The sequence below is a fragment of the Prunus dulcis genome, chromosome 2 (assembly GCF_902201215.1).
Source record: "Prunus dulcis chromosome 2, ALMONDv2, whole genome shotgun sequence".
NCBI classification, from domain to species: domain Eukaryota; kingdom Viridiplantae; phylum Streptophyta; class Magnoliopsida; order Rosales; family Rosaceae; genus Prunus; species Prunus dulcis.
The window spans coordinates 10,654,203-10,679,728 of record NC_047651.1 but is presented as its reverse complement, the minus strand read 5'-3'; the positions used below and the strand labels follow the sequence as shown (position 1 = coordinate 10,679,728).

At 39.3% G+C, this 25,526-nt stretch overlaps 1 protein-coding gene across 1 annotated transcript; it reads right to left on the bottom strand.

The window, feature by feature from the left end:
* Nucleotides 1-18,196: 18,196 nt before the first annotated feature.
* On the bottom strand, nucleotides 18,197-24,229 carry LOC117617758 (NAC domain containing protein 50-like). Its single transcript, XM_034347282.1, has 4 exons — nucleotides 23,775-24,229; nucleotides 23,208-23,491; nucleotides 22,139-22,885; nucleotides 18,197-19,105 (listed from the first exon to the last, which is right to left on the bottom strand). Exons 1-4 carry the CDS (start codon nucleotides 23,995-23,997, stop codon nucleotides 18,461-18,463), a joined length of 1,899 nt encoding a protein of 632 aa, XP_034203173.1. The 5' UTR covers nucleotides 23,998-24,229; the 3' UTR covers nucleotides 18,197-18,460.
* Nucleotides 24,230-25,526: the final 1,297 nt, after the last annotated feature.

The following is a 25,526-nucleotide window of genomic DNA, read 5'->3' as shown; positions in this document are numbered from 1 at the left end:
TTATGTTCATTTGTTTTTATTTGGTGTTTCTTAGAGCACTTTGAGGGCGCAAGGCCAACCCAGTCATGAGGGGGCCCAAGCTCAGTTTCTAGGTTCTAGTGGGTTTCAACAGCCCCGGCAACAGGTGGAGGCCACCAACTCAGGCAAGCCCAAAGACAAAACGAGCACAAGGTCTTGCCCAAGGACATGTGACGTCAACGATGACGCCAGCTGGTGTCAGCCCTGATTTTGGCCAATGGCTAGAAGCCGCATGGCTTGTCCTAGGCTGTCCGATCATCATTTGTCGTCCAATCCAATGACTGCCATTTTTTTGTTTAAAAAATTCAAAACAAATTTTAAAATATACCAAAAAATTCTGAAATTTTTTTCTATAAATATCTCCCAATATTCTTCACTTTCCACACCAAATTTTCTTCAGTTTTTCAAATTTCATTTGTGTAAAAAAATACAAATGGCATCTTCCCATTGAAGCCGGAGGGTCGTGGACAACCATGGAAGATGTTTTGTTGTGTGAGTAGGTCCAAGTTGGTCATTGCCCGATCACGGACAATGAGATGAAGTTCTCTCATATGTGGAGAAAAATTAATTTCGAATTTTGTGAAAGATCGGGTTCGGTTTGTACAGAAATAGCCTTGGCTAGTAGTAGAAAATTTTGAATAAAGAGTTGAGGAAATAAAGAGATGTGCTGGCGAAAGCGAGGGACAACATTGGAAACGGCGAAAATCTTGGCAACAAGGTAAAATATTTGTAATTGTTGTTTTATTAAATTTAATGTACTATTTTTTTGAAATTTTCTTGCATTTTTATTTTTTTATATAAAAATTATGCAAGCACAAATGTGGTTTGGTGTCATTGGCCAAGGCAAAAAATCTTTCAACAATCACCAATGTTTGGTGAAAAATTGTTCGACATTCAAAATTATTTCCACGGATCCAACCATTGTGTTGAATGAGACGTCACTCCATGATTCAACGACGTCAAATTCGCCATTGTATTCCCTGATGAATCAAGACTCACCAATCCAAAGGGAGTCGAGGCCTATTGGGAGAAAGGCGGCAAAGGCCTAGAGACAGAGTAATTCCACCAATGATGCTACAAATTTTTTTGGAGCAAATTGCTCTAAACAGCACAATAATAATTGAGAGAGACATGAAAAGAGATGCGGATTAGAAGGCAAGATATGAAACATTTGCAAGAGAAATGGAGTATGCAAGCAAACAAGACAAGGAGAAGAAGGATCAGGAAACCATGGCCATGGATACGAGCCATATGTCCCTTGAAACAAAGTCATTTTAGAAGCTAGAACAAAGGGATGTTATGAGAAGAAGACTTTTCTGTGATGATGGACCTAGCAACACGGATTGGTTAAATGATGAAAACCATTAGGTTGTATTGCTTATCTTTTATTTAATTAGTTTTATTGCTTGTCTTCTATGGAATAAAGAAAGCATTCAATAATATAACTATTTATGTAACACATTGCATACATCAAACAAAGCATAATTCAATTCAAAATACAAAGAACGCATAATACATTACAAAACACAACCAAAGCATAATTTAAAACAAAACAGAAACAAATCATAATTCAAACAGAGCATACAGCAACACAAAGCATAATTAAAAACTAAGCATTAAACTTGACTTCATTGATCGTCATTGCCTTTCAGTGCCCATAAGTGCTTCATCAAGTCAACTTGACGTTGTTGATGCGAAAAAGTGGTTCGGCACTTTTGGGACCAACTTGGTGATGTCCAGGCCTTCGGAATGCTCTGGGCCTCAGCAAGAGCGCCTGATATGCAAGATAAGAAATGCTCAGTAAGACCTAGGGCACCGGTGTGGTACCGACCGAAGGCTCTCTGATGCTTAAGTAAGTATGAATTTGTAAGTAATCTGGATAGAGCTATGGCTAGAATGCCAAAAGTTCCAGTTATCTCTATTTTGGGACTTGTGCTCTTTTTTATAAGCCTTGAGAGGTGTGCATGTTGTGTAGAATTTCGATGTGGGACCGTTGACATTCACTGTGGATGCTCCACGTGTCCAAAGGATGATTTTGCCCTAATCGAGTGATCGGCAAACCTGGGTGCCGAGGGCTTCCCTGCTGATGCTATCTTTGTGCACGTGTCTTGCACTTATTGGCTATTGATTCTGGTATAAACAAGAGTTCCCCAAGTTCCTAATTGAGAAGGATTCTCAGTAAGGACTTGCTTTTGTCTTCGATACCCATGAGTCATCGGGAAAATGTTGAACATTCAGTTTGCTTGTATGGTGTCGTTCGGCGCATCTATGGAGCTGAGGAGCCGGGGTATCTTTTGGGGGTATGATCTCTCCGCACAAGGCCCTCTCCAGGCATCCCAAGGGTCACCAAATCTCATTGCACCGTTCGGTAAACATGCCCTTCCGATCAATAGAGCCTGGCTCGTTGTTTTATGTAAATTCCGGAAGATTTGTCGTCGCTTGAGCTTCCGGATGTATCCTCATCGGAGAAGCGGAACCGTTTTGGACAGAATGACACTTAGTCTTCTGTGCCTAGCACGCAGTCTGTTCTCGCATGTGATTGGTGCCATGTGTCAGAGTGCGCACGCGAGGCAGTGCCATCATGGCGCCGGTTGGTTTTTCAAGGTGCACCGTTTGATTCCTTCTCCTATAAATAAGAGTGACTCCGGATGAAGGACTCACTTGTGTTGTGAGAGCGACTTGAGAGCATTCTCTAAAGGCGATTTCTGACGAGATTCATTCTGCAACTAAGGCGATTTCCTGCAATTTCTTTGTGGTGGAGCAATTTCCGACAACTTCCGACACCGTAGCAACAAGGTATTTATGTTCCCTTTATATATTTTTCAATTAAAAAGTGTCCTTATGGCTTGATCTAGATTATGAACATGCATGAACACGAAGAACGTTCGGTAGTCTAGCTGTCGTAGGTAGTGATGGCCATAGGAAATCTTAGATTTATCTTTTTGCATGGCATTTAGTTTTCCTTTTCTTGTTTGTAGATGTCCTTCTGCATACGATACCAAACCTAATGCTTTCGACGGCGAGTCCTCGGATGATCAAAGAGAATCTGGTAGCGTGGCATTGAGCTTCGACAGTGCCGATAGCGAGGAAGACGAAGTGGAGCTTGTCAGTGAGAGAATTAAGGTCGTGCCGTCCTTTGGCAGGGGAAAAGTTGTGCAATCGAACGAGGTGGTTCCGTTGGCTGTGGTGCCGTGCGGAGAGGTTTGTACCAGCACAAGCCAATACTGCGAATTTCTGACAAGGGATATGCAGTTGCCAGATCGGCATGTCAGCTATCATTCAGAGACCTCTACCTCTGCCCGAGGCGACATCCCCGCCGAGTCTTCATCTCACCCTGTAGTGACTATAGCTCTATAGGGAAACCCTAGAGTACCGTTAGGTCAACCTAAGGAGCTTCTGTTCGGTGTAGATTATTTAGGGCATAATTTGATCACCGAAGTCGAGCTAGCCAAATTTTGAGGATCCTTGGGCCTACTAAATCTGTAAGCAACCCCAAAGACGATGAGGTTGTCTTCTTCACGGATGTCTTGAAGCAAGGCTTCTGTTTGCATCTGCAGCCTTCTGTTAAACGGATACTGGCCAATCTAGGCTATGCCCCCGGTCAATACAACCCCAATTTATGGGTGGCCTTGATGGGTGTAACTGTGGCGTTCGGCCTTGCCGAGGAAGGTGAGCCAACATATGAGCAGTTCTCATACCTCTACAGCATCACGAAGTCAAAGTGCACTGGGCATGGAGGTTGGGTCCAAGCGAACTGCTTGCAAGCGTCCAAACGGGGCCACTTCATGAGGGCAGTGCCCACCTCACAGAAGTCCTAGAGGAATTGGAGGGTTCTTCTGTCAGGTGACTGGGAGTCACCTTCAGACAGACTCGTCCGCTTCCAATTACCCGCCACATTTCAAAAGGCAGGTAGGTTTTTAGGTTCTTATTCGGCACATTTTATGTATATCTTCTTCCGTTTCTTATATGTACCTATTTTTGCAGCTAAGTTGAAACAGCTTGTTCCCACCAGAGCGGACATACAGAAGGTGGAGAGAATAAAGAGCAAGGTACCGGCTGTTGATCAAATTTATTCAGAATTCCTCTTTACCATCAACCTGGTAAAAGCTCACCTCGTCAACCCAGTTAAAAGTAAGTCTTCAATCCATTACCGTTCGGCATAGGTTCTCTTTACATACAATCTTACTGACCGATCATAAGTGTTCTTTCTCAGTGATTGATGCTAGGAAGTAATCTGAGGTTTCGAGGAGGTGCCTCTTGCTGGAAGCCAAGACGAAAAAACAGCAACGGCAGCAGCAACAGAGAAAAGGCTCCTCGGCTCAAAGAGTCGTTGCTCTAGAACTGACAGAGGCCGACATGGGGAATCAAATTCTGGCGAAAAGGCTTCGGCAGTTGGACGGACAGAACCGTCGTTCTGAAAACTTGGTCGCCACATCTAAGGCTCATCAAGATATTACCAGTAAGCGGCCCTTAGTGATTGAGCTGGATGCTCCTGCTGGGCCGAAGAGGGCTCGGGTGCCGGCTCATGGTAGGGTTGTCTTCAGCGTCGAAGACAAAGACAACTAGGCAGCAGATCCGGTTACCATTGCATGTCCTTGGAAGACAGTTCAATTTGTGAACCACATGATTATAGGTTCGCAAATGGACTTATCTAAGATCGATGAGCTACTGAAGAGAGGCCTTCGGGAGGAAGCAGGTCGCGCCTTTTGTTTGCAGGCATCGGTAAGTTTTGTTCTTACTTTTCCTCTGCACTTCACAATTTACCTTCATTCCTAACTGCATGACTTGTGGTAGGTGTCCATGGACATGTGGCTGTGCATGAGAAGAGCCGTCAACGCTACAGAACGTGCCAAAAAGGCTTATGATAATGGTCGCTCCAAGGTTGTCGAGGTCGACAAGGTGCTACAAGATCATGCCAACCTTCTCAAAGACAAGGAAGCCCTCGAACGGTAACTAAAGGCTTTAGAGGATAAGCTAGCCGAAATGAAGGGTGCCTTGGAGGCCTCGGTGAATGCGGCAAAGGAGGTTGAGACGACCAAGGAGGCGGTTAGGGTGGTTCTAGAAGAAACTGAAAGCTCCAAGGCCACCGTTTGTCAGGCGATCGATCTGTACCGATCATCTGAAGAATTCACTATTCTTTTAGACAAGGAGGTGAGTTTGGAGATGATGGACTTGATCTACCGATTCAAGCACTTCAACCCGGGCCAAAAACTCAACCTCAACTTTGCTGTCGATCCCTCTCCTCTACCGGAAGGGCTTACGAAGGAAATGATCGAGGAGTATAAGGGTCCTGCTGAAACGGGTCCCGAAGCCGAACCCAATGCCGAAGGTCGTGATGTTCTGGGCACCGTAGATGCTGAAGCCTGATTACTTCTCTGTCTTTGTAGTAGTTTTTTATTTTATTTGGATCTATAACTGCCATAAGGCAGTTTGTTTTGAACATCTTGATTCCGATGACCTCTTTTATTTACCGTTTTAACTTTTCGATGTTGCTAATATTTTTCATTTGTGGTTTTGAATGAATCTTACCGATCTTCTCTTTATTGCCGAAGGTTAACAAGGGTCGGGTCTTGATAAAAAGGAAATAAGACATAATTCTAATGACATGAATATACCTAAAGCTTATACTAATTATCATATTGCTGAGGGCTTAAGATAAAAGGTGAATATTTCAAGTGAAACTTCTATTGGTAAATGTTTTAATCACCGAAGGCCGAGAAAATGACTATAGTAATCTGACCAACGGTAAATAACTAATGGGTGTCTCTACCATATTATTTTAGTTGCCGAAGGCAGAATAAATAATCGAAAATGATCTTTCGAATGTTTTGTTTTCTGTTTAAGAATCTTGCCAAGTAATATAACCGTCGATAGATGGTCTTTGCCGTATTATTTTAATCATCAAAGGCTAAATAAATATTTAAGATAGCAATTGTCTTAGTGGACCTTTTCATTTAAATGTTGCCGAAGGCTAAGATACGTATTGTAGTTCATCGTTTTACAATTTTAACCTGTCGTTGGCTAGGAGACTTACTTGAAATAGTACTTGAAATGTTCGACATTCTATGGATGACCGAGGGTTTTACCATTGTTGTCTCTCAGTCGGTACGTTCTAGATCGGAGGATGCCGATAACCTCATAGGGTCATTTCTAGGAAGGTCCGAGGGTTCCTTCCGTTGGATTTGTAGTTGGACCTTGTACATGACCTAGTCGCCGATTCTGAAATAGCGCGGCCTTACCCTCAAGTCATAGTACCGAGACACACGCTGCTTGTAAGCTTCATTCCGAATGTTGGTTTGTGCTCGGTGTTCATCAATCAAATCGAGGTTCAGTGCGAGCACTTCCTCGTTCATATTGGCCGCGAAACTTTCCATTCGGTACGATGGCTCACTCATTTCTACTAAGACAACAGCCTCCAATCCAAAAGCTAGAGAAAAGGGAGTCTCTTCTGCAGACGTTTAGAAGGATGTCCGGATGGTCCAAAATGCTTCGAAAAGCTTATCCAGTCAGGCACCCTTGATAATTTTATTTATGGCTTTTACCTGGCCGTTTGATTGTGGGTGAACTGGTGAAGCGAAGAACAAGTTGATTTTGAGGCGAGTGCAGAACTATCTGAAGAGGTCCGAATCAAACTGCATGCCGTTGTCAATTATGGATGCATAGAGAATACCAAATCAACAACAGATGTAGGTCCAGACAAAGTCTCCTACTCTTGCTACCTTAATCTTCGCCAGGGCTTCGGCCTAGACCCATTTGGTGAAGTAGTCAACGGCTACCACAACGTACTTTACTTGGCCTTTACCTTGAAGCATTGAGCCAATTAGATCGAGTCCCCACTAGGCAGAAGTCCATGGACTTACGATCGGCGTCAATGGCTCTGCAGGGATATAGGGTACGTTACTGAATCGTTGGCATTTGTCACACTTCTTCACAAGTGTAACTGCATCTTGATGCATGGTTGGCCAGTAATATCCCTGCCGAAAAGCCTTGTGTGCTAGCGACTAGGATCCAGAATGATAGCCACAGTCTCCACCGTGGATCTCCCGAAGGACATATTCCCCCATGTTTGTAAAGGATATCATTGATGATGGTGTATCTCAAGGCCCGGTAACGCAGCTTTTGAGCTTGGAACTTGTCAACGGGCAGAGTACCGTTCGTCAAGTAAGCGTGTATTGGAGACATCCATGTGTTCTCATATCGTACGGCACATACTTCAGAGGTTGCCGTACTCGGTTGAGACAAAATCTCCACAGGAACCCTTAGGCCGACTTTGTCATTGATGGCCGAAGCTAATCTAGTGAGTGCGTAGGCATGACTGTTTTTTGTTCTGGATATTTGTCGAATCTCGTAGGCCAAGAATTTCTGAAGTAATTAATAAGCCGTTGATAGGTAGGCTGACATGGATACATCATTGGCTGAGAAATCGGCAGTCACCTGGTTCATGATGAGCTGGAAGTCATTATTGATGTTGATCTGTATGGCGCCCATGCCTTTGGCTACCCGAAGGCCTGCCAAAAGGGCTTCATATTCTGCTTCGTTATTGGATGTTCTGAAGTTGAATCGGAGGGCATATTCCATTTTGACTCAATCAGGAGCAGTCAATACTAGGCCGGCTCCGCATCCTTGCTGATTCGCTGAACCATCTACATGCAGGATCCAAACTGGGATTGATTGGTTGAAGCGTTTGGCATTCAGTAGGCACAACCTATCTATATCAGGGTCTGCTGATCCTGTCGAGGGCATTAGTTCAGCCACGCCCTAGCTCTGCTGGGCTGGTCTGGGTTTGAATTGTACATCAAACACCCCCAGCTTGATCTCCCATTTGACCAATCGGCCAGATGTTTCAGGTTTCTAGAACACCTGCCGAAGCGGTTGGTTGGTTAGGACAGTGATCGTATGAGCTTGAAAATAGGGTCGGAGTTTTCTCATCGAGGTGATAAGAGCTAGGGTCAGCTATCAGCTGATTAAACAATTCATCAATGCGAGGCAATGAATATCGGTTCTGCACTACGATCTCGTTCAGCTGTCTGGAATCAATGCATAACCTCATGGTGACATCTTTTTTCTTAACAAATAACACTGAAGCACCCCTAGGAGAGAAACTAGGCTGAATGAATCCCTTATCTACCAACTCTTGTAACTGAGTCTTTAACTCCCGCAACTTTGCTGGTGCCATTCTGTACGGTGCCCGAGAAATAGGCTCTGTTCCTGGGGCGAACTTAATAATGAACTCGATCTCCCGATGAGGAGGTAATCCAAGAAGATCCTCGAGGAAAACATCTGGAAATTCATGTACGACTAGAATATCTTCCAATCTCAGCTCATTATCTCGGATATCAATTGCATGTGCTATGTATCCTGAGTACCCTTTTCTGCGTAATCTACTGAGGCACGATGTCTGGCCAACCAATCCAACCCTAAGATGACATCCAAGTCAACCATGCCGAAGGGGATTAAATCTGTAATTACATCAGGTGATGCATGTGCTTCCTGCTGGGATATGTTATACACTCTGCTTGTGGCCCTAGAACTTCCACTACGTCCCCTTGGCTGACTGCTGCCTCGACTGGCTACATTAGTCTTGGCTCCACCACTGGACAAAGCCTCCACAGACTGTGGTATCTCCTGTGATCTAAACTGCATACCTGTCTCTGGAGTTGATACAGCTGTGGTCTCTCTATTCTGAAGGAACAGCGGGCAATCCTTTTAGAAAATGTCCAGACTGTCCATAATAATAGCATCCAGTAGTGCCCTACTGGCAAGGTCCAGAATGGTACCTACCACACCTGGCACATTAGGGGCGACTCCTCCTGCCAGATCCTGACAACAACTGTCTTCCAGTACCTCTAGCTGCACTAACCCAAGAGCGGTTTCCAGAACTGCTACTTTGGTTGGAGTCTCCGCTGGAACTAAATCCAGGTCGGTAGCCTCCTTAATTGTGACTACTCGATGATCCAGAACTGTAACCGCCTCACTTAGATGATCCGATGATACCTCACTAGGACCACCTATGTGAAACTGCTGCCTACGGAGTTCACCCCGTGGTCTGACCATTATCTGGCTGAGGCCGACATCACCACATCACCAAAGTTAATCAACCACTGACTGATCACAATACCTCGGATGGAGCCTTTAACCCCATCGTGAAAAGGTGGTACGTCTTGCTTTTCTCCCCACCAGTGGAATACAATACTTAGACAGATGAAACTTTTTCTCGTACTCTGATACAGTCATTATCCCTTGTCCAGCTGTAAAAACTCTTGCATCTTCACATTCTGGTAGGCTTGTGGAGCCACGTAATAGTTAAAGGATCCCGGTATCTCTTCTTAACCGAGTCCCACCAATGTCTGTCATTTCTGATCAAAAAGAAGGTGACCAGAGTAACCCTACTGTCCTGCGGAACAGCCATGACCTCCATGATCTGCTCCATCCTGTTGGGGTACCATCACCATCAAAATCAGTGGCCCCCCAATCCTCTTTACTTGATCCTCATATCTCACGGAGGGATCTCTAGGCTGCCCATCCTGGCTAAAGCCTGAGCCAACAACTCCAAAGTCTACTAGAAGTTAGGATCTCCCTGCATAATAGGCACAGCAGGTACGGCTCCTGACGAGCCTTTAACAACAGACTACTCTACCAGTTCAGATACCGGTGCAGTTCCTGCCTAGTCCCCCTACGGACACCACCACCCTTAGGGCCCAACTGTACTGTCACGAGAAACGAATTTTCAAAAAAAAACGAGAATGCACAAGGTGCAAAGTCTACAGGAAGTGGAATCTTGCTCTGATACCAAATTGACAGGACCCGATCCAAATTCTGCTTTGGAATTTGAGTCGGACCCTGTGCGTGTCCGACACTTGGTGATTGTCTGGTGCACTTGACCTATTTGCCCTTCCAAATAAAACTGATTTTCAATTTAATCTCGACTTCTACTGAAAATTCAGCAGAGTCTCCCCTGTAATTTATTCAATCCCAAAAATTATACCTGTCAAAACGAGCAAGTATTTTTAAGCAACCAACTGCCAGTATACGTAAATATACAATTCAATAGTTCAGTTCTCAATCTAGGGCAAATATCAGAGTAATTCTAATAGTTTACATATGAGTTAATCTTTTTACGAAACAAAACTTCTGTAAAACAAAAGAAAGGCGTGGAAGACGGAGAAATGGCCCGGTGGTGGATCTCGGTGACACAAAGTCAACCCGAGCCGCAAACTGGCAGGATTCAAGGGACCGTAGCCAGCCTGATCCGCATTCCTGGCTCTCACGGTCTGGGCGTCCCCGAAACTCATGAGGCAAATGTCAAGTGCACTAACAAACTGAAGGTAAACTGGATGTCCGTGGACATCATTATATCCAAAGGCAACATATACTGAAGGCAACCTGTTTCTGTAACTGGGTACCCACGACGGTTTAAGAAAATATAAAACTTCTGAGAAAATATAATATATAAATATAATAATATTTCTAAAAGATCTGATGAATAACTGAATCTTTATTCAATCTAGAACTCTGCTGCCATTTTATCTGATATAAAGCTCAAACTCTGCTTTCTATAACTCTTTAGCAATTTATCTAGGTAACATATAAATAAAGATATTTAAATTCAACAAAACATGCTAGGAACTTCATACTCAGTAAAACTTATTCAAGATCAAATAATGAAATTCATTTGCGTACAATCATTTATAAAAGAAAAGTCCACTCACTCCTGGTCCGAGCTAGCTAGACCTTCTAAAGGTCCCTCATGCGGGTCTGTCTGGCCCCAGGTACCTGGTTAAACCACTATGAATATTTAATTAATAAAACTACTCGGTATAAATATTTAATTAAAACCCTGACCCTCGGCTCCTAGAAGTGCGTACACTAACTTTAAAGTCATTCTTATGCCCACTTAAGCATTTCAGATGTTTAGAACTGTCTGAAAGGACCCGAGACTTCACTAAGCGATAAATTTTCATATTGGTCAATACGGACCTCGTGGGGTCCACGACCTCCAATTACCAATCTGAGAGTTCCTATAGGTTCCTCACATTTAAATAACCATGTCCTGCAAGTCTGGTTTGAAACGGACGATCGGATTGACCACGATCGTGTAATCGTATAATTTCTAAACCCTAGCCCCAGGGTTCGCGATTTCGGAGTATCCGAAACTTTGATTCATAATCCGTCGAATCCTACACGATTCTGAAACTATCTAGAACAACATATCTGAAATTGAGTACGATCCAACGGCTCAACAATATTGAACCAGGAAATCGCACAATATGGAAAATCCTTTCGAGGCTCAAACGGTATCCAAATTGAGATCCGCGAATTCCTACGCGCTCGTGACAACCTAAGGATCGCAACAAGACACAGTGCCACTACCTATCCTCACCCACGCGCCGCCGCACGCGTCGGCAGCGATGGGTGTCCAAAGTGATTACACCTCGCCAGAAAAACTCAAAACTACGGCTCCAAACTCCTACCCTAGGTATAACACCACATTTGGAAACACTTTTGTTCTTGGACCTACCCCAAAAACTAACCGAAAGTGGCCAATCACGGAGGTCGAAACTCGGCAAAATTGTCAAGTTCAAAAATCCAATAGCTACACTAAGAATCGATCAATTCCTACCCAACAGGTAGCTAGAACAGCTCGAGAGGTTCAAAATTCATACCTGGCTCGACTGAAACGGTGGCCGGAGGAGGGAGATCGGCAGCTGTGAAGATCGGGGGACGTCAGCCGCTTCTCCTCCAAATTCAGGCGAAACCGCGGAGGCTGGAGGCGGGAGCTGGCCGGGGCTGGAAGAGGACGTCGTCCCGGTCGTTTTGGTATTGGCCCCGTCCACACCCGTGGCCGGTGGCCGGAGTTCCGAAGGAGAGATAGTGAGTCGTCGCGGAGAGAGAGAGAACTCGCGGGAGGAGAGAGAGAGAGAGAGAGAGAGAGAGAGAGAGAGAGAGATCTGATTTTATAAAATCCCTTTTCAAAATATTTACGATTGTGCCACTGAGTTTCTTTTGACCATAACTCTCTCGTTACAACTCCGATTCGGGCCCACTACGTGTCTATGAACTCATTTCACCGTGCTCTACGCAAGGTGTCTGTGGAATGGTCAAATTCATTTCCATCAAAAAGTCAACTTTTCCTTAATAAAATATTCCAAGGGCAAAATTGTCTTTTTCCATAATAAATTACTCATTTAATTATGAATTTTGGGTTTGGGTTATTACATCATAACCTGGATTTGGGTTTGTATATGCTTGATGAGGCTCCTGATTGGCTTGGCTCTGTGTTGGTGGATGACGTGCTGGGGTTGTCCAAACCTCGTATGATTTGTGTTGTTTAGTTTCTTTGGTTGTTGGGGGTTCTTACCCCTCCCTTATTCACCAAAAAAAAAATAAAAAAATTTGAAACATAGGTAACATTGAGTCGAAGACATCAATTACATTAACATTTTCGTTCGTAATTTGCGCGCATGTGAGACTCATAATTTCTTTAATCCGGTGCCATGAAGATTAAAAATTAAAAATTTATCTATGAAGCATTCTAAAACATTGTAAATAAATAAATAAACTTTTATAAGAGAGATTGTGTGTGTTTGGGCCTAAATTCTTGGAGCCCGGCCTATTTATGCAGCCCACAAGCATGGAGCACAGCCTGGGCTTGATATTTAAAAGAAGCTAAAGAGCAGCCCAAATTAGAGAAAGACCAGACTAATTTCTTAAAATTCTGCGAGCCCAGCCTAGAATTTATCAAACCCATGATAAATAAACAGTCTTAGGCTTTGAAGAAAAGGAAAGCAACCCAATCAATATTAGAGGCCCACATCTTTTTTCAAAAATGGCAGAAGTTTAAGAATATAAATATAAAAAAAGTAAAATAAATCAATTGCCAATTAAATGGCAATTCATCACCAAGCAGGACAAAAACCTCTAAAAAAATTGGATTAGGCTCAGCTTTTGAAGAATTCTCACCACTTGATCTCAAAAGCAAGTCAGCAGATCTTTTCTTACTAAAAAAATGGTTTTCCCAGAAGACCCCACATGACTACCTGACTTTGAAAAAGTCAAAAATTTCAACTATCACAGAGGAGTTGATAGAGAGTTAATGAAGTTGGATATAAAAGGAAGACTTCTCCAAATTTCTGCAACCAAAAAAGATCAAAATCCCTTTTTATATACAGAGAAATTCTGCACAATAGCAGGTGACCTTTCCAAGAGATAAGCAGACTACAATCTCAAAAGATAAGTAGGAAGTAAGGGGGTTGTTCAAACAGAAAAAGCAAACTGACCATCATAACAGATTGTGTCTTTCCTTCTTCACAAAGGAACAAACAGAGAGCAAAAGGGGTTGATTTTCTTTTTTGAGAAAAGCAAGGAAAAGACCACCATGGCAATTGACTGTTGATGGTTCTTCTCTGCCAGAATCGATAACTTCCCATTTTTGTGGCCTTTAAAAAGAAAGACCTTTTGAAAATATTTGCCGCGCATTATTCAAAGATTAAAAACCTCATTCCAGCATTTCCTATAAAATAAGAGAGATGATGAACAGATAAAGACATCAAAACAAAAACTCTCAAGGTCACAAATGACAAACTCAAAATGATCACTTAATCTCAAAAGCCTTCAAACATTGAAGCAACCAAAGCTTATTGAGCCACAAGAAACAAGTCAGCTATAACCAAAAGTCTCTTATTTCAATTCAGTTCAGAGAAATAGTTCTACAAAGCGAGATTAATTTTGTTACAAATTTGGTTAAGCATAAGCCAAATCAAGCAGAGTCCGGGTACAAATATGAAAACCTCAACAAATTTATGGAAAGCCCTGATCAAGCAGAACAGGTACTATAGTGCAGTTCCAGCTCAGTAATTATCAAATCCAGCCACTTCTGCCCCTTTTAGACTGAAGAGGCTCCAATTCTACCTGTTTAAAAAGCCTTCCAGGGCTTGAAATAGATTAAAGCTTTGTCAAACTCGAACATTGATATCGATTTACAGTTGAAGGTGTTGATGGTCCAATCCAGCACAGACATACCCATTTCAGTCTGGATCAAAAGCAGCTATCCAGGCAGAAAATGGAGTTCAACGCTCTTTTGTCCTTTTTAGAATTGGTCTTTCCCTTTCTAAGCTTTATAAAAGGGAGTTATGCCTAAAACAATTCACTTTCTTATCATTTATTCTAGCCAGAATTACCAGTTTTTGTACTGTGAAAAATTGTGAAAGTCCTCACCAGCCTGAGGCAGAAAAAGAACTTACTTGGGAGATATTCCCTACCCAAATTCACATCGTTTGTTTAGAATCAGTAACTTGGGGAGCAAGTTATCTGTTTTCAAAGTCTACTAGGGTTTTTATTGCTTGCAGTTGCACGCTCATACACAAAAGAAAGTTGGCTTGTTGACCAGTCAATGGTTTTCGAGTCAATAGGAAATTTCATCCTACCTTCACAGGATTAAAACCAAAAACGGGTGAACAGTGTGTTGGTGTTAGTATTACACTACAAAATACCAAAATTTGGGCATTACATTCTCTCTTCCTATCACCAAGTATAGGCGTGCATTAGGGATGGTAACTAGGAGGGTTGGAACCTAGGATGCCATTACCACGGGATTTGGAGCCCCGGTTACTTTCTTATTAAATTATTTCTCCAATAAAATAATAAAATCTCATAATGTAGTGCATAAAGATGCTAACAAATACGATTTTATATACCAGGATTCTACAATCATGCTACTAAGTAACTACACGTAAAATTATAAACACAAATTAAAACTTAAAATTGTGAATTAGCTAGAAAAAATATATATATTATACATATACATATACATATATATACATATATATATATACATATATATATATCAGTCCCGATCTCTTGGACCACAGGAGTCCAAGAGATTGTGGTCACCCACCGTTGGATATTAATCCAATGGTTCAAAATGATATATATAAATGCAATATGACATAAATGATTATTACCCGATTCAAGTCAACCGTTGAATTTACATCCAACGGTGAGTGACCATAAATCTCTTGGACTACAGGGGTCCAAGAGATCAGGACTGATATATATATATAAAATATATATATTCATGAACTTAAACCTGAAAGCAAGGCGAGGACGAAGATCGTATTCCCATCCCTAGGCAGTAAGGCATGCCCCCGCAAGTTTAGCAGGAAATGGGAACAAATTGCCATCCCTGGTGCGCTTAAAGGGTTTAGTTTCCAAGCTGAGATACATTTATTTGGTTTGGTATTAGTGGTTATATTTGATCAGTAAAACATACAGAATTATAGAAAATAGTCTTGGGACACATTGCTCACAAATTTTGCTATTAAGAAAGCCAACGTTCAAGATTCAAATCGGATTAGATGAGACTATGAACTGAATTAGTTTACCATAAATGAACTTTGGGATGTAGTTCCAAGACCGGCAGATAATAATGCCATCAGTACTAAACGCGTATCCAAGAATAAAAATGTTGATCAAGGTTAAATTCAAAGAAATAAAACAAGTTTAGTAGCTCAAGGATGTACTCATATTGAAGGAGTACGTAGATTCTAATGAAATAGCATATGATTTGAACTTCAAATTGATACGCGTGTCAAAACAGCATTTCTCAATGGTAAAGAAAATACATTATGCCTAATTTTGGCCAAAACGTGCATTTTTTTTTCTTCTTTGTTTTTGTGTTTACATGCTAAAGGGAAAACATATTTTCCCTTTGGTTTTCTGATTAGAAGTCTTGAGAAAGGTTGTGTGAAACTATTCCCATGTTAGATAAAACGAGTGATTGGAATATGAAACCTGCCACATGGATTTGTCAAACCCTCATATGAGGGAATCTCATACCTTTAGCCACCTTTGGAATTTTTCTATCATGATTTGGGAATGTATTTGATGCACAATTATTCGCATAGACATGAATTTTTGGTTTAGGGTTTGAGGTTTTCTTTTCAAACCCACGGTAAAAAATTTCAATAGAATATTCAGCCCTAGGGGCGTGGCCAGATTCATTAAGATATATATAAAGCCTCCTTGTGTTTGTCCAAGTTATATATATCTGATTTTCCCATAGGGTGTAGGCATAGGAACGTGGTGAATTGGAGCTAGGCATGACGTTTCTATCTCCATCTACAATATTCAAATTGAGAATTCTCCATTCCCACCTTCATTCGGGAATAAGTTCCCCCAACCCTATAACAAAAGTTAGAAATTATTCAACTATGACAACATACACTCGTAATTTTTTTAATGTATTATTTAATACATAATGTAATATAATCCAATTTAATCTAATATACAATATATTCATATGAAAAATAAATAACATTATTCTAAATGGGAAGGATTTGGATCGGGGATTCGAATACCCTCCTTGCCTCACCGCGACGTTCGATTTCTTTCATACTTGACCTGTTAGGGGCAAAGCCTCTCGAAAACCCTAACCTGGGGAAAAAAAATTTCATCCCTAATAGAATCCAAGCAACCCAAGAAATTACGCGAGCTTTGCACCTTTTTTTTTTTTCTTTCAAAATAGTTCTTGAGCTAGTATAGGAATTCTAAATCGCAGTTTGCACTAATTCTACCCAAGGCTTCTATCACAAGCATCTCTCCACACAATAGCTCTCAAGCCCTGATCTTGCTTGCGAAATATATCTTTTGGAGCTGACGAAGGTCTTAAATATCGATAGTTTTGGAAATATCGGTAGTTCAAAAACACGGAAATATCAATGGAAATATCGGGAAAATATCGATATCGATAAAAATTGGATAAAAACCACGGAAATTGTGATAAATACATGGAAAATTTTAATGAAACTTTAGAAGAAGTTTATTTAGTCAATCATCTATTATTTTGACACAAAGAAATTGGAAGAAAATGCATTGCATAGTGGGTTTGAGTGATTTAAGTTTATTATATTGCGAGCTGACAAACTCTGTGACTTAGAAAATTTGGAGTAATTAATGAAAGAGAATTAAACATCCCTTAGTAATTTATTTATCATTTTTTAGTAAAATATTTTACACTTTATAAATTGCATGATAAGATACATGAGTAACCTTATTTCACGTTATTCACTGGACATGGTACACATTGTTATATTTATTATTTTATCAAAAATTGAAAAATAATTAAACATGTAAACCAACTTGATTTGTCGTGAAAATTAGGCACTCTACCATGCTTAAAAAATAATAGTGAAGATTGAAAATTAACTAAGAACATAAATAAATTTATCTAAGGAAGAATTAAATAGGAAATAAAGAAAATGATTATAGAGATTTAAGGGCTTAAGCAACAATTTATTTCACGTTATTTACTGGACATGGTACGCGTTCTTATATTTATTGTTTATCAAAAATTGAAAAATAATTAAAGATGTAAACCAATTTGATTTTTCATGAAAATTAAGCACTTTACCATGCTTAAAAAATAATAGTGAAGATTGAAAATTAACGAAGAACATAAATAAATTTATCCAAGGAAGAATTAAATAGTAAATAATGAAAATGATTATAGAGATTTAAGTAATTAAGCAACAATTTGAAGGAGAATTTAGTAATGTAAGTACTTATAATGAATAATAAAATAATCAATAACATTAAATGGGTTAAATAGAAAAGAAATAAATTATATTAAGTAATTAAGTAACTGATCAACAATATAAAATAATAAGTAATTTTGTTAATTTCTATTTTGAAAAACAGCTCGTAAGTATTATATATACTAGATTTCATAGTTTATAATCACAAAGTTATGACCAACATGGTGGTTAAGTGGCTTCTGATTTCGGAGTGGAGAGGGGTTGAACTCCACTGTGTGCGAGCGTGAGTCAGTTTTCAGCATTTAATTTTTGAAAGTTGTTTCATTTGTTTCCTCTCTCGTTCGAATTTAGATCTTATTTACTCACAGCAAATAGAAATTGTCAAATCAATTAGTAATCAATCGTTTGTATAATAATGTAGTGTTTATCAATATTGATTGTTATGCAAACAGACCCTAAAGCATTCTAGACAGAATAATACCATCAACCACAATCCAGATAATCTCTTGCTCCCAATTTAATTGTAAAGCACAGAGACTGCGAAGTCATTCTTATGCAAAACTGAGGTATTAGCTAAGAGTGGTACTTGCCACATTCAACTATGCACTGACTAAACAAATACTTTGGTTATCTAACAAAGGCAAAAAGGTTGAAATTTAACATAATTCAGGTCTAAACTGCCGATTTCGATGACAGGCTAATCCAAGCCCATAAAGATACAACATAGTTCAGCTTGCTACTGGTACAACAAGCTTGCTACAGTTTACAACATCGTTCAATTAACAACAGACAGTTACCGACTCTATTAAGGAAAACATACTCACTGTAGATAGTTCAACACGGCCCATACGGGGCCGTTAACTCATACAAAGAACACTACGAGTACATACGACTACGAACCACTAGGCGACTCAGACATTGTTCCTCTTCAAATCCTCATTCTCCTTGTTTAGAAGATCGATTCGTGCTTGAAGAATGTTAATCATGGCTTGGGCACTCATCATTTCAAATTTCAATGTCTCCCTCTCAATAGAGATCTTGTGGATTTCATTTTGCAGAGTCTCTACATATTTCAAGCAGCTAGGAGGCACAGATGAATGAAGCAAAGCAGCACTGAATTCAGGCGGTGGTGGTGGAGTAGTATCTTTGGGTTCAAGGGATTCTAACAGCTGATACTCCACCAGTGCAGACAGAAAATTTCTTGTTGTCGTGGTCATCGATGCCTCAGTTGACGCTGTTGTTGTTGTGGATGAGCAAGGGTCATGTGTCATCCCACTTGAAATGTCAGAAGCATTTGAATGGTTAGAATTTGAATCATTATGCCGCCTTCTTTTATACTGGCGTAGTTGCCCAGGATGTCGATTAAACAAAGACAGCAGGGGTTGTGCATCATCAGGACCTGGTGATGGATAATCATCCAATCTCTCTTCCCGATTAACCACACATGTCATGGGATAATCATCCATTCTCTCTGTCTTGCAAAGCGGTAAATCATTTTCATTCTCTGTTGGAAGTTCAGCATCAGTCACAAGAGCATTGCCGATGGGCTGAATATCCTGAAATGAGCAACCAAGATAGACAAGCAAATTGTGGATATATGGTGAATTGCAAAATACAAAGGAAAGTTTCAAGTCAAATACAATGAACAAACAAGTCCAATACATATATGCGGTACAACCCAGATATACGGTAAAAAAGAACAATATTAATGGGAATGTTTCAAACAGGTCAGGTTGGTTGTACACAAAATAACATGATATCAACTTTGGTTGCTTATAATAGCATGTCATTATCTACTTCTTTTGGTGTATATTCACTCACATGATAACTTTTGATATGATGCACACAACACAGCAACAATAATAGATGATAACCTGTAAATCTAAATCTAAATTGCACAAGCAAGGATAGTTTCAACAAAAGATTAGAGTTTAAAGATAGAGTTAAAAAAATAAATTGAGAGATTTATAATGATTCAAGAGTCTTGAAATACAGTTGCAATACTCAGAAATATGGTCGGGTAGTATGGTTCTTTGAAAGGCATATGTATCTTTCATTCAGTTTTTTGCATCCATGATTTCTATATACAGGTCAAAAAGAGACAACTTACAGTAGCTGATACTGTGGTGTCAGTGCCAGAAAGTAGCATTATGAACAATCTAAGTAGTGGTTTTAGTTTAAAAATACTTATATAAAAATATAAAAATAAAAATTGGTTTCATATTATTCTAAGGCTAGGATTTAATGATTTCCAGCTGTATGTGACATAAATTTCTACAGACCAATGCAATAAAACAAAACTCAAAAGAACATTTAACATGTGGTAAAAATTACCTTCTAATAATTTTCTTTGTTTTTCTTCAGTTCTATCTAATATTTTTATCTAGAGCCATGTAAGGACATCATAGTTAATACTTGGAGTTCAATGGAGATCCTTATGTTTCTACTCACCATAATGGGCTAATTAAGACCGTCAAAATCTGATTAAAAAGCAGAAGGATCTATTAATTAACTTTAAGAAAGCCAAAAGTTCTGCAAAAAAAGAAAAGGAGAGCACAAATGATGGACATATAGTCACCATCCCAGGCTTTTCTTCAGGGTATGGCAATACCTTAGTTTAACCATATTTCTGATTTTTAAAAACACAACCTTTTTCATGTGGAAAACAAATAGACTGGCGAGTCATATATGCCATGATATAGTTTCCCAAATCAAGACTCTACACATGGAAACACAATCTACAGCAAAACAAAGCTTCAGGCACCTGCTGATATAAGGATATAAGGATATAAGGGGGAGAGAGGGGGAGAGAGGAATGCAGGCTGAACTAGTAAACCAGTGACTTGAACAATCGCCTGGTTAAGCTTAAGTTCCTTCGGTGTACCATCCATAAGTTGACTTAGGTATTAACTAGAATAATTGTTTGGCATACTAAAAAATCTTGGGAACTGCAAAACTTGAATGTTCACCATTTGGCCTGCTTAGGTATCAAGAAGATAGATTGTTGTGCAAAAGCCTCATAAATCCAGCACCTATGCTAAAAGATCGTTAACAAACACCACAGTCATCGGATCAGAACCTAAATCGTAGTTACCATTTCGATGCTCTAAGAGTTCTTCCTCACCACCTGGTCTTTCAAAAATTCCAACAAGCTACAGTCTATGTCAATAGAATCATCGTTTTGTTATCACCTTCGGCAAGAAATGCTGTCAACTTCTTTCTACAACTTGATCTCAAACTTTAACCTATAAACCTTCCAATTATGCATATGCTCCTCTACAGAACAAGCAACATCCTTGCCCTTTATCCCTAACTCACATAAAATCCAACAAAATCAACAGCCTACTGAGTTTTTAACTATACCACCTTCTGATATCTTTCTCTCAAGGTACTTTACTTATTTTACAGCAATCCCTAATCTAAAGTACCATCCTATTTTACTTATCCTCAAAAAACCAATTTTAGGCCACAGATCCATAAAACAGAATAATATTCCAAGACTTTCTTCTTCTTTTTCGGAAGAGAACTCTCCAAGACTTCAAAGTTCAAACTGCCAAATTCTAGCACGATAGGAGATACAACATTATAAGCCATATCTGAAGAGCAATTCATTTAGAGACCACGGTCAAAACAGTTGCTGATTATTGGAACATAAAATATAGTTACCCTAAATCAAGGGCAAATAATACAGAAAACCCTAGCCACATAATCATAGGAAGTTCTCACAAACCACATGTTCTAATTCCAAACCAGGGACACATAGAATACTCCATCCTTCAAAGAGTACCTTGTCAGACTAATTACAATTTCATCAAGCAGTCATTGCAGCTTTTTCCACATAAGGAAGCCTCCATAAATTGTCTTCCAAACTTCCATTTCAAAATTATGTAACAATTCCAGTTTGTAATGATATCATGATGACACCTTTAAAATGATAAATCTAGAGATGGCATAGAAACAAGGGGGCCATAGGTTATCATCTAAATAAATTAGTCAGTATTTTGTGAAAAACCTCTTCAAGGAAAGAACAAATACATAGAAGAAAACATAAATGATTCAGTTTAGAAAATTTCAATCCACAAGAAGATTGAGAAGTTGAATTAGCAATCCGTGAATTCAGTCCACGGAACAAATAATAAATAAATAAAAATTCTCATTTCCGAGTATGTAGTAACATCCTTTCTTTTGGTGCAGCATATTGGATGTTTACTCCCATTTCTAAGCATACAGTATAATCCTCATTTTATTATTTTGCATGTTTCATTGAAATTTCTAATACCTACAAATGATTAAATATCCCATATTGCCTAAATTAAGGACCTTCAATCAAAACAAGGTGCATGTTTGTCAAAAACAAAAACAAAAACAATATGCATGCTTCATTTGGTTGATTGCATGCTTTGATTGAGTTGTTCTAATGAATAGTTGTTTGTCTTGTTATCAATCACAATCATCATGATACACTAATGATAAAGTGGAGAAATCACTATTTGCATAACAGATGGGCAAACTCAGCCTAGACGATAAAAGAGCACCAATATTTATGTGAATAAACTTAGGAAAACAGAAATAAACTGAAAAGCACAAACCTGCTCAAAATTATTTCCTGCATTGTGCACATCAGGACCATATTCCACCATTTCCAGACTGTTACCCTTATTAATGGTTCCATGATCATCTCCAATTATAGTGCCATGGCCATTTCCTTCAACAGAAGTAACATGACCATTTTCTTTGACAGAAGTGCCGTGGCCATTTTCTTTGACAGAAGTGCCGTGGCCATTTCCTTTGACAGAAGTGTCATGACCATTTCCTTCGACTGAAGTTCCATGATCATTTCCTACGAATGAAGTTGCATGACCATTTCCTTTGACGGAAGTTCCATGACCATTACCTTGGACGGAAGTGCCATGACCATTTTCTTGGGCGGAAGTGCCATGACCATTTCCTTGGATGGATGTGCCATGACCATTTCCTTGGACGGATGTGCCATGACCATTTTCTCCATTACATGCAGCATGATCATTTCCTTCAATGCATGCAGCATGACCATTTTGTTCCCTACGTGCAGCATGACCACTTTGTTCACTACGTGCAGCATGAACATTTTGTTCACTACATGCAGCATGAGCATTTTGTTCACTACATGCAGCATGACCATTTCCTATAATAAATGCATCCCGACCAGCTACAGCTTCATTTCGAGACTCTTGTCCAGGAACCAAAGTTAACTTGTCATCATCATCCCATTCCTCCTCAACAAAAGGAGCATATCTGTGCCCGTTTGGTGGTCCTATGTTGCTTTTATGAAATACTCTACACAGCACAAATGCATCCTGCAGCCCCCAAAGTAAAAAGATAACAAAAATAATGAATCAATCTCCAGAAGATAGCAATAGCCAATACTAAAATAAAAATACCGTTTGGATGCTTCAATAAAATGTAGGTAGGGATCTCAGTAGTTCACATTATTGTAACACAATATAAACCAAGTTCAGCAGTTCGCTCAAATAAACTATTCAGCTCCAATGCCAAAACTTTTGATAATTACCAAACCAAAATTAGCATAACACAAGTGCAAAAACAGCATTTCTCTCATAAACAAAAAAAGTTGCTTATAGCATAAAAGCACTAACGAAAATTAGGCCAAGGCCTCACCTGAATGGAACCAAGCCCAGCTTTTTCAAATACTTCATCAACAAGCCTATACTCATGCATAACCCAATTGGTCCTTTTGCCATCAGGAGCTCGGCCACTATGAAAAACCAAGGTTTTCTTCATCCCCACAGTGATGTCGTTATGCTTGACTGCCCTGTCATTTCCTGTGGCCTTCCAGTACCCTAGGTTTGTAGCCCTGTTCATCCTTGCCCCATTTCCATACTTCCTGTCTAGTGCACTGAAAAAGTAGTACTCCTGGTCCCTGCTCTTCAAGCTCGACTTATCTAAAAACCCATGTAAAAAATTCAATAAATAACCAAAATTTCAACCCAGAATCTAAAAAAGCCCAAAAAGGCACAAAATTTCTAAGCGTTATCTCAGCCGAAAAATCAGCACGGAAGACCCACAAACATAATAAGGCAAGTTTCCTTATAAAACACAAACATTAAGCAAACAAAAGCTTTAAAAAAAAACACAATAAAAAGCAAATTTAACACAAAAATTAAAAAGCCCAGTTACAAAATTTAAATAAATTTAAATAATAAAAATTGGAGAGGTGGGTATTACCTGCGAGGTCCCAAGGCTCGCTCTTGTAGATGTCGACCTCGGAGATCGCGTTGAATTTGAAGGGTTTTCGACACACCTTGCGCTTGAGGTAGTAAATGACGAGTTCTTCGTCTGTTGGGTGGAACCTGAAGCCTGGAGCCAAAGCCGTTGGCGCTGGCGGCGGCGTGGCTGGGGCTGTGGCTGCGAGTACTATTGCTTTTGGTTGCTCTGCTTCGCGACCCATGAGTCCAAAAGCTCAGAGATGGGTCTGGTTTTTGGTCTGGTCCTTGATATGGAGGCTTCTGGGGATTTGGTGGAGGGGAAAAGCAAGCGATAGGGCTTTGATTGGTGTCGAAGAAATGATGGGAATGCCTTAGTTTACAAGAAACTGTTTTCGATTTAATTTTTATTCTGATCTGTTCCCTTTTATTTGTGTCATGGCTTTTGGGTTTGGTTTGAGTGAAATGGCAGAAAATTGTGCCTACCTATACAACAAGTTCCTCAGATGGAAATATCAGCCCAATAAAGTCATATAATATTCTAGTAATTTTTATTTCTTTTTTACTTCTATTTTTATGTTTTATTTTCTCCTTCATTTCTATTATTTATAAAGAGAAAATTGTTAAGAATTGGTGAAAATTTTGAAGTTTTAACATCCTAAAATGTCATTTGCTAAAGAAACTGTTCAAACAAAACAGTGACTAGGGAGGTGAAACTTATCTCTCTCTCTTTCCTATTTCTTAATTTCATTATTTTAATTTTATTTAAAAACTTTTAAGAACGTGTATCAAGAGGCTAGTATGTTCTTTTACAAAGAAAATGTCATTTGTATTAATTCTTTTAGAATTAATATAATAGTGTAAGTTAGCATGTACCACCGTGACGTTATTCTATGTTAATAATACTCTATAATTTTTAAACCATCAAAATTTTCCATAAATAAATTAAAATAAGAAAAAACAACTACAAGTAGATAATAGTTACAAATACAATGAGTTATTCTTGCTAAGTAGTTACCGGTAGTTGCTGCGTGTACTTTTCTTTAATTTTTAAAGTCGTTATACATCAAAAGTGTAGTTTTATGTCATTGCGGTGAGATCGTGATTATCGTTATTTTCTTGGCATTCTTTGTCCATAACTAATTTTAATTCGCCTACTCTAGCTACGATCATACACCTTACTCCACCCTCTTTGGCAAAAGTTTGAATCTTATCATTTCTATTTCTCATATAAATAAATAAAAAATTAGAATGCAGGATTTATAAGAGAAATAAAAATTCCTGAGCCCAACCTAGCAAACCCTGCTCGTCATATATGTCAGTTAACTTAAGAGTCAAAACAAATTTAGTAAAACTTATTTCCGTATCTGTATAGATGCTAAATAAAAAAATTATCCATTTATGAAATTTATACTGTTCTCGATTTATAAAATACTAATTCTGAAAGTTTAAAATGTATGTGATTTATTTTAAAATGGATAAATTCCATATTTACTTTTGAAAATAAATTACATTTCATCTTTGCAAGGTAATTGGGGTCACAAAAGCTGTGACTTAAAACCCAGCTGGTGTACTAGTCCTTTCACCATTTGCCACCACACACAGCATAGAAACCCGCGTCAGTTGCATAAAACCTTGTGCACATTTTCTAAAATTAAAAACCTTTTCAAAATAAATTATCATCGTTACCCAAAAGGAAAAAGAAAACAACAATAGTAAAAATAAGGGGGAGGGGTGGTTAAGACTGGGTTGCAATTTTAATTCCATATTAAAA

Excerpts from the sequence above, each read along its gene's own strand:
- LOC117617758 (XM_034347282.1), bottom strand. The coding sequence starts at position 23,997 with ATGGGTCGCGAAGCAGAGCAACCAAAAGCAATAGTACTCGCAGCCACA. Across the intron at positions 22,886-23,207 it reads CTGGGCTTGGTTCCATTCAG|GATGCATTTGTGCTGTGTAG; the intron begins GTGAGGCCTTGG and ends TGGGGGCTGCAG. Across the intron at positions 19,106-22,138 it reads CAGGAAATAATTTTGAGCAG|GATATTCAGCCCATCGGCAA; the intron begins GTTTGTGCTTTT and ends TGCTCATTTCAG.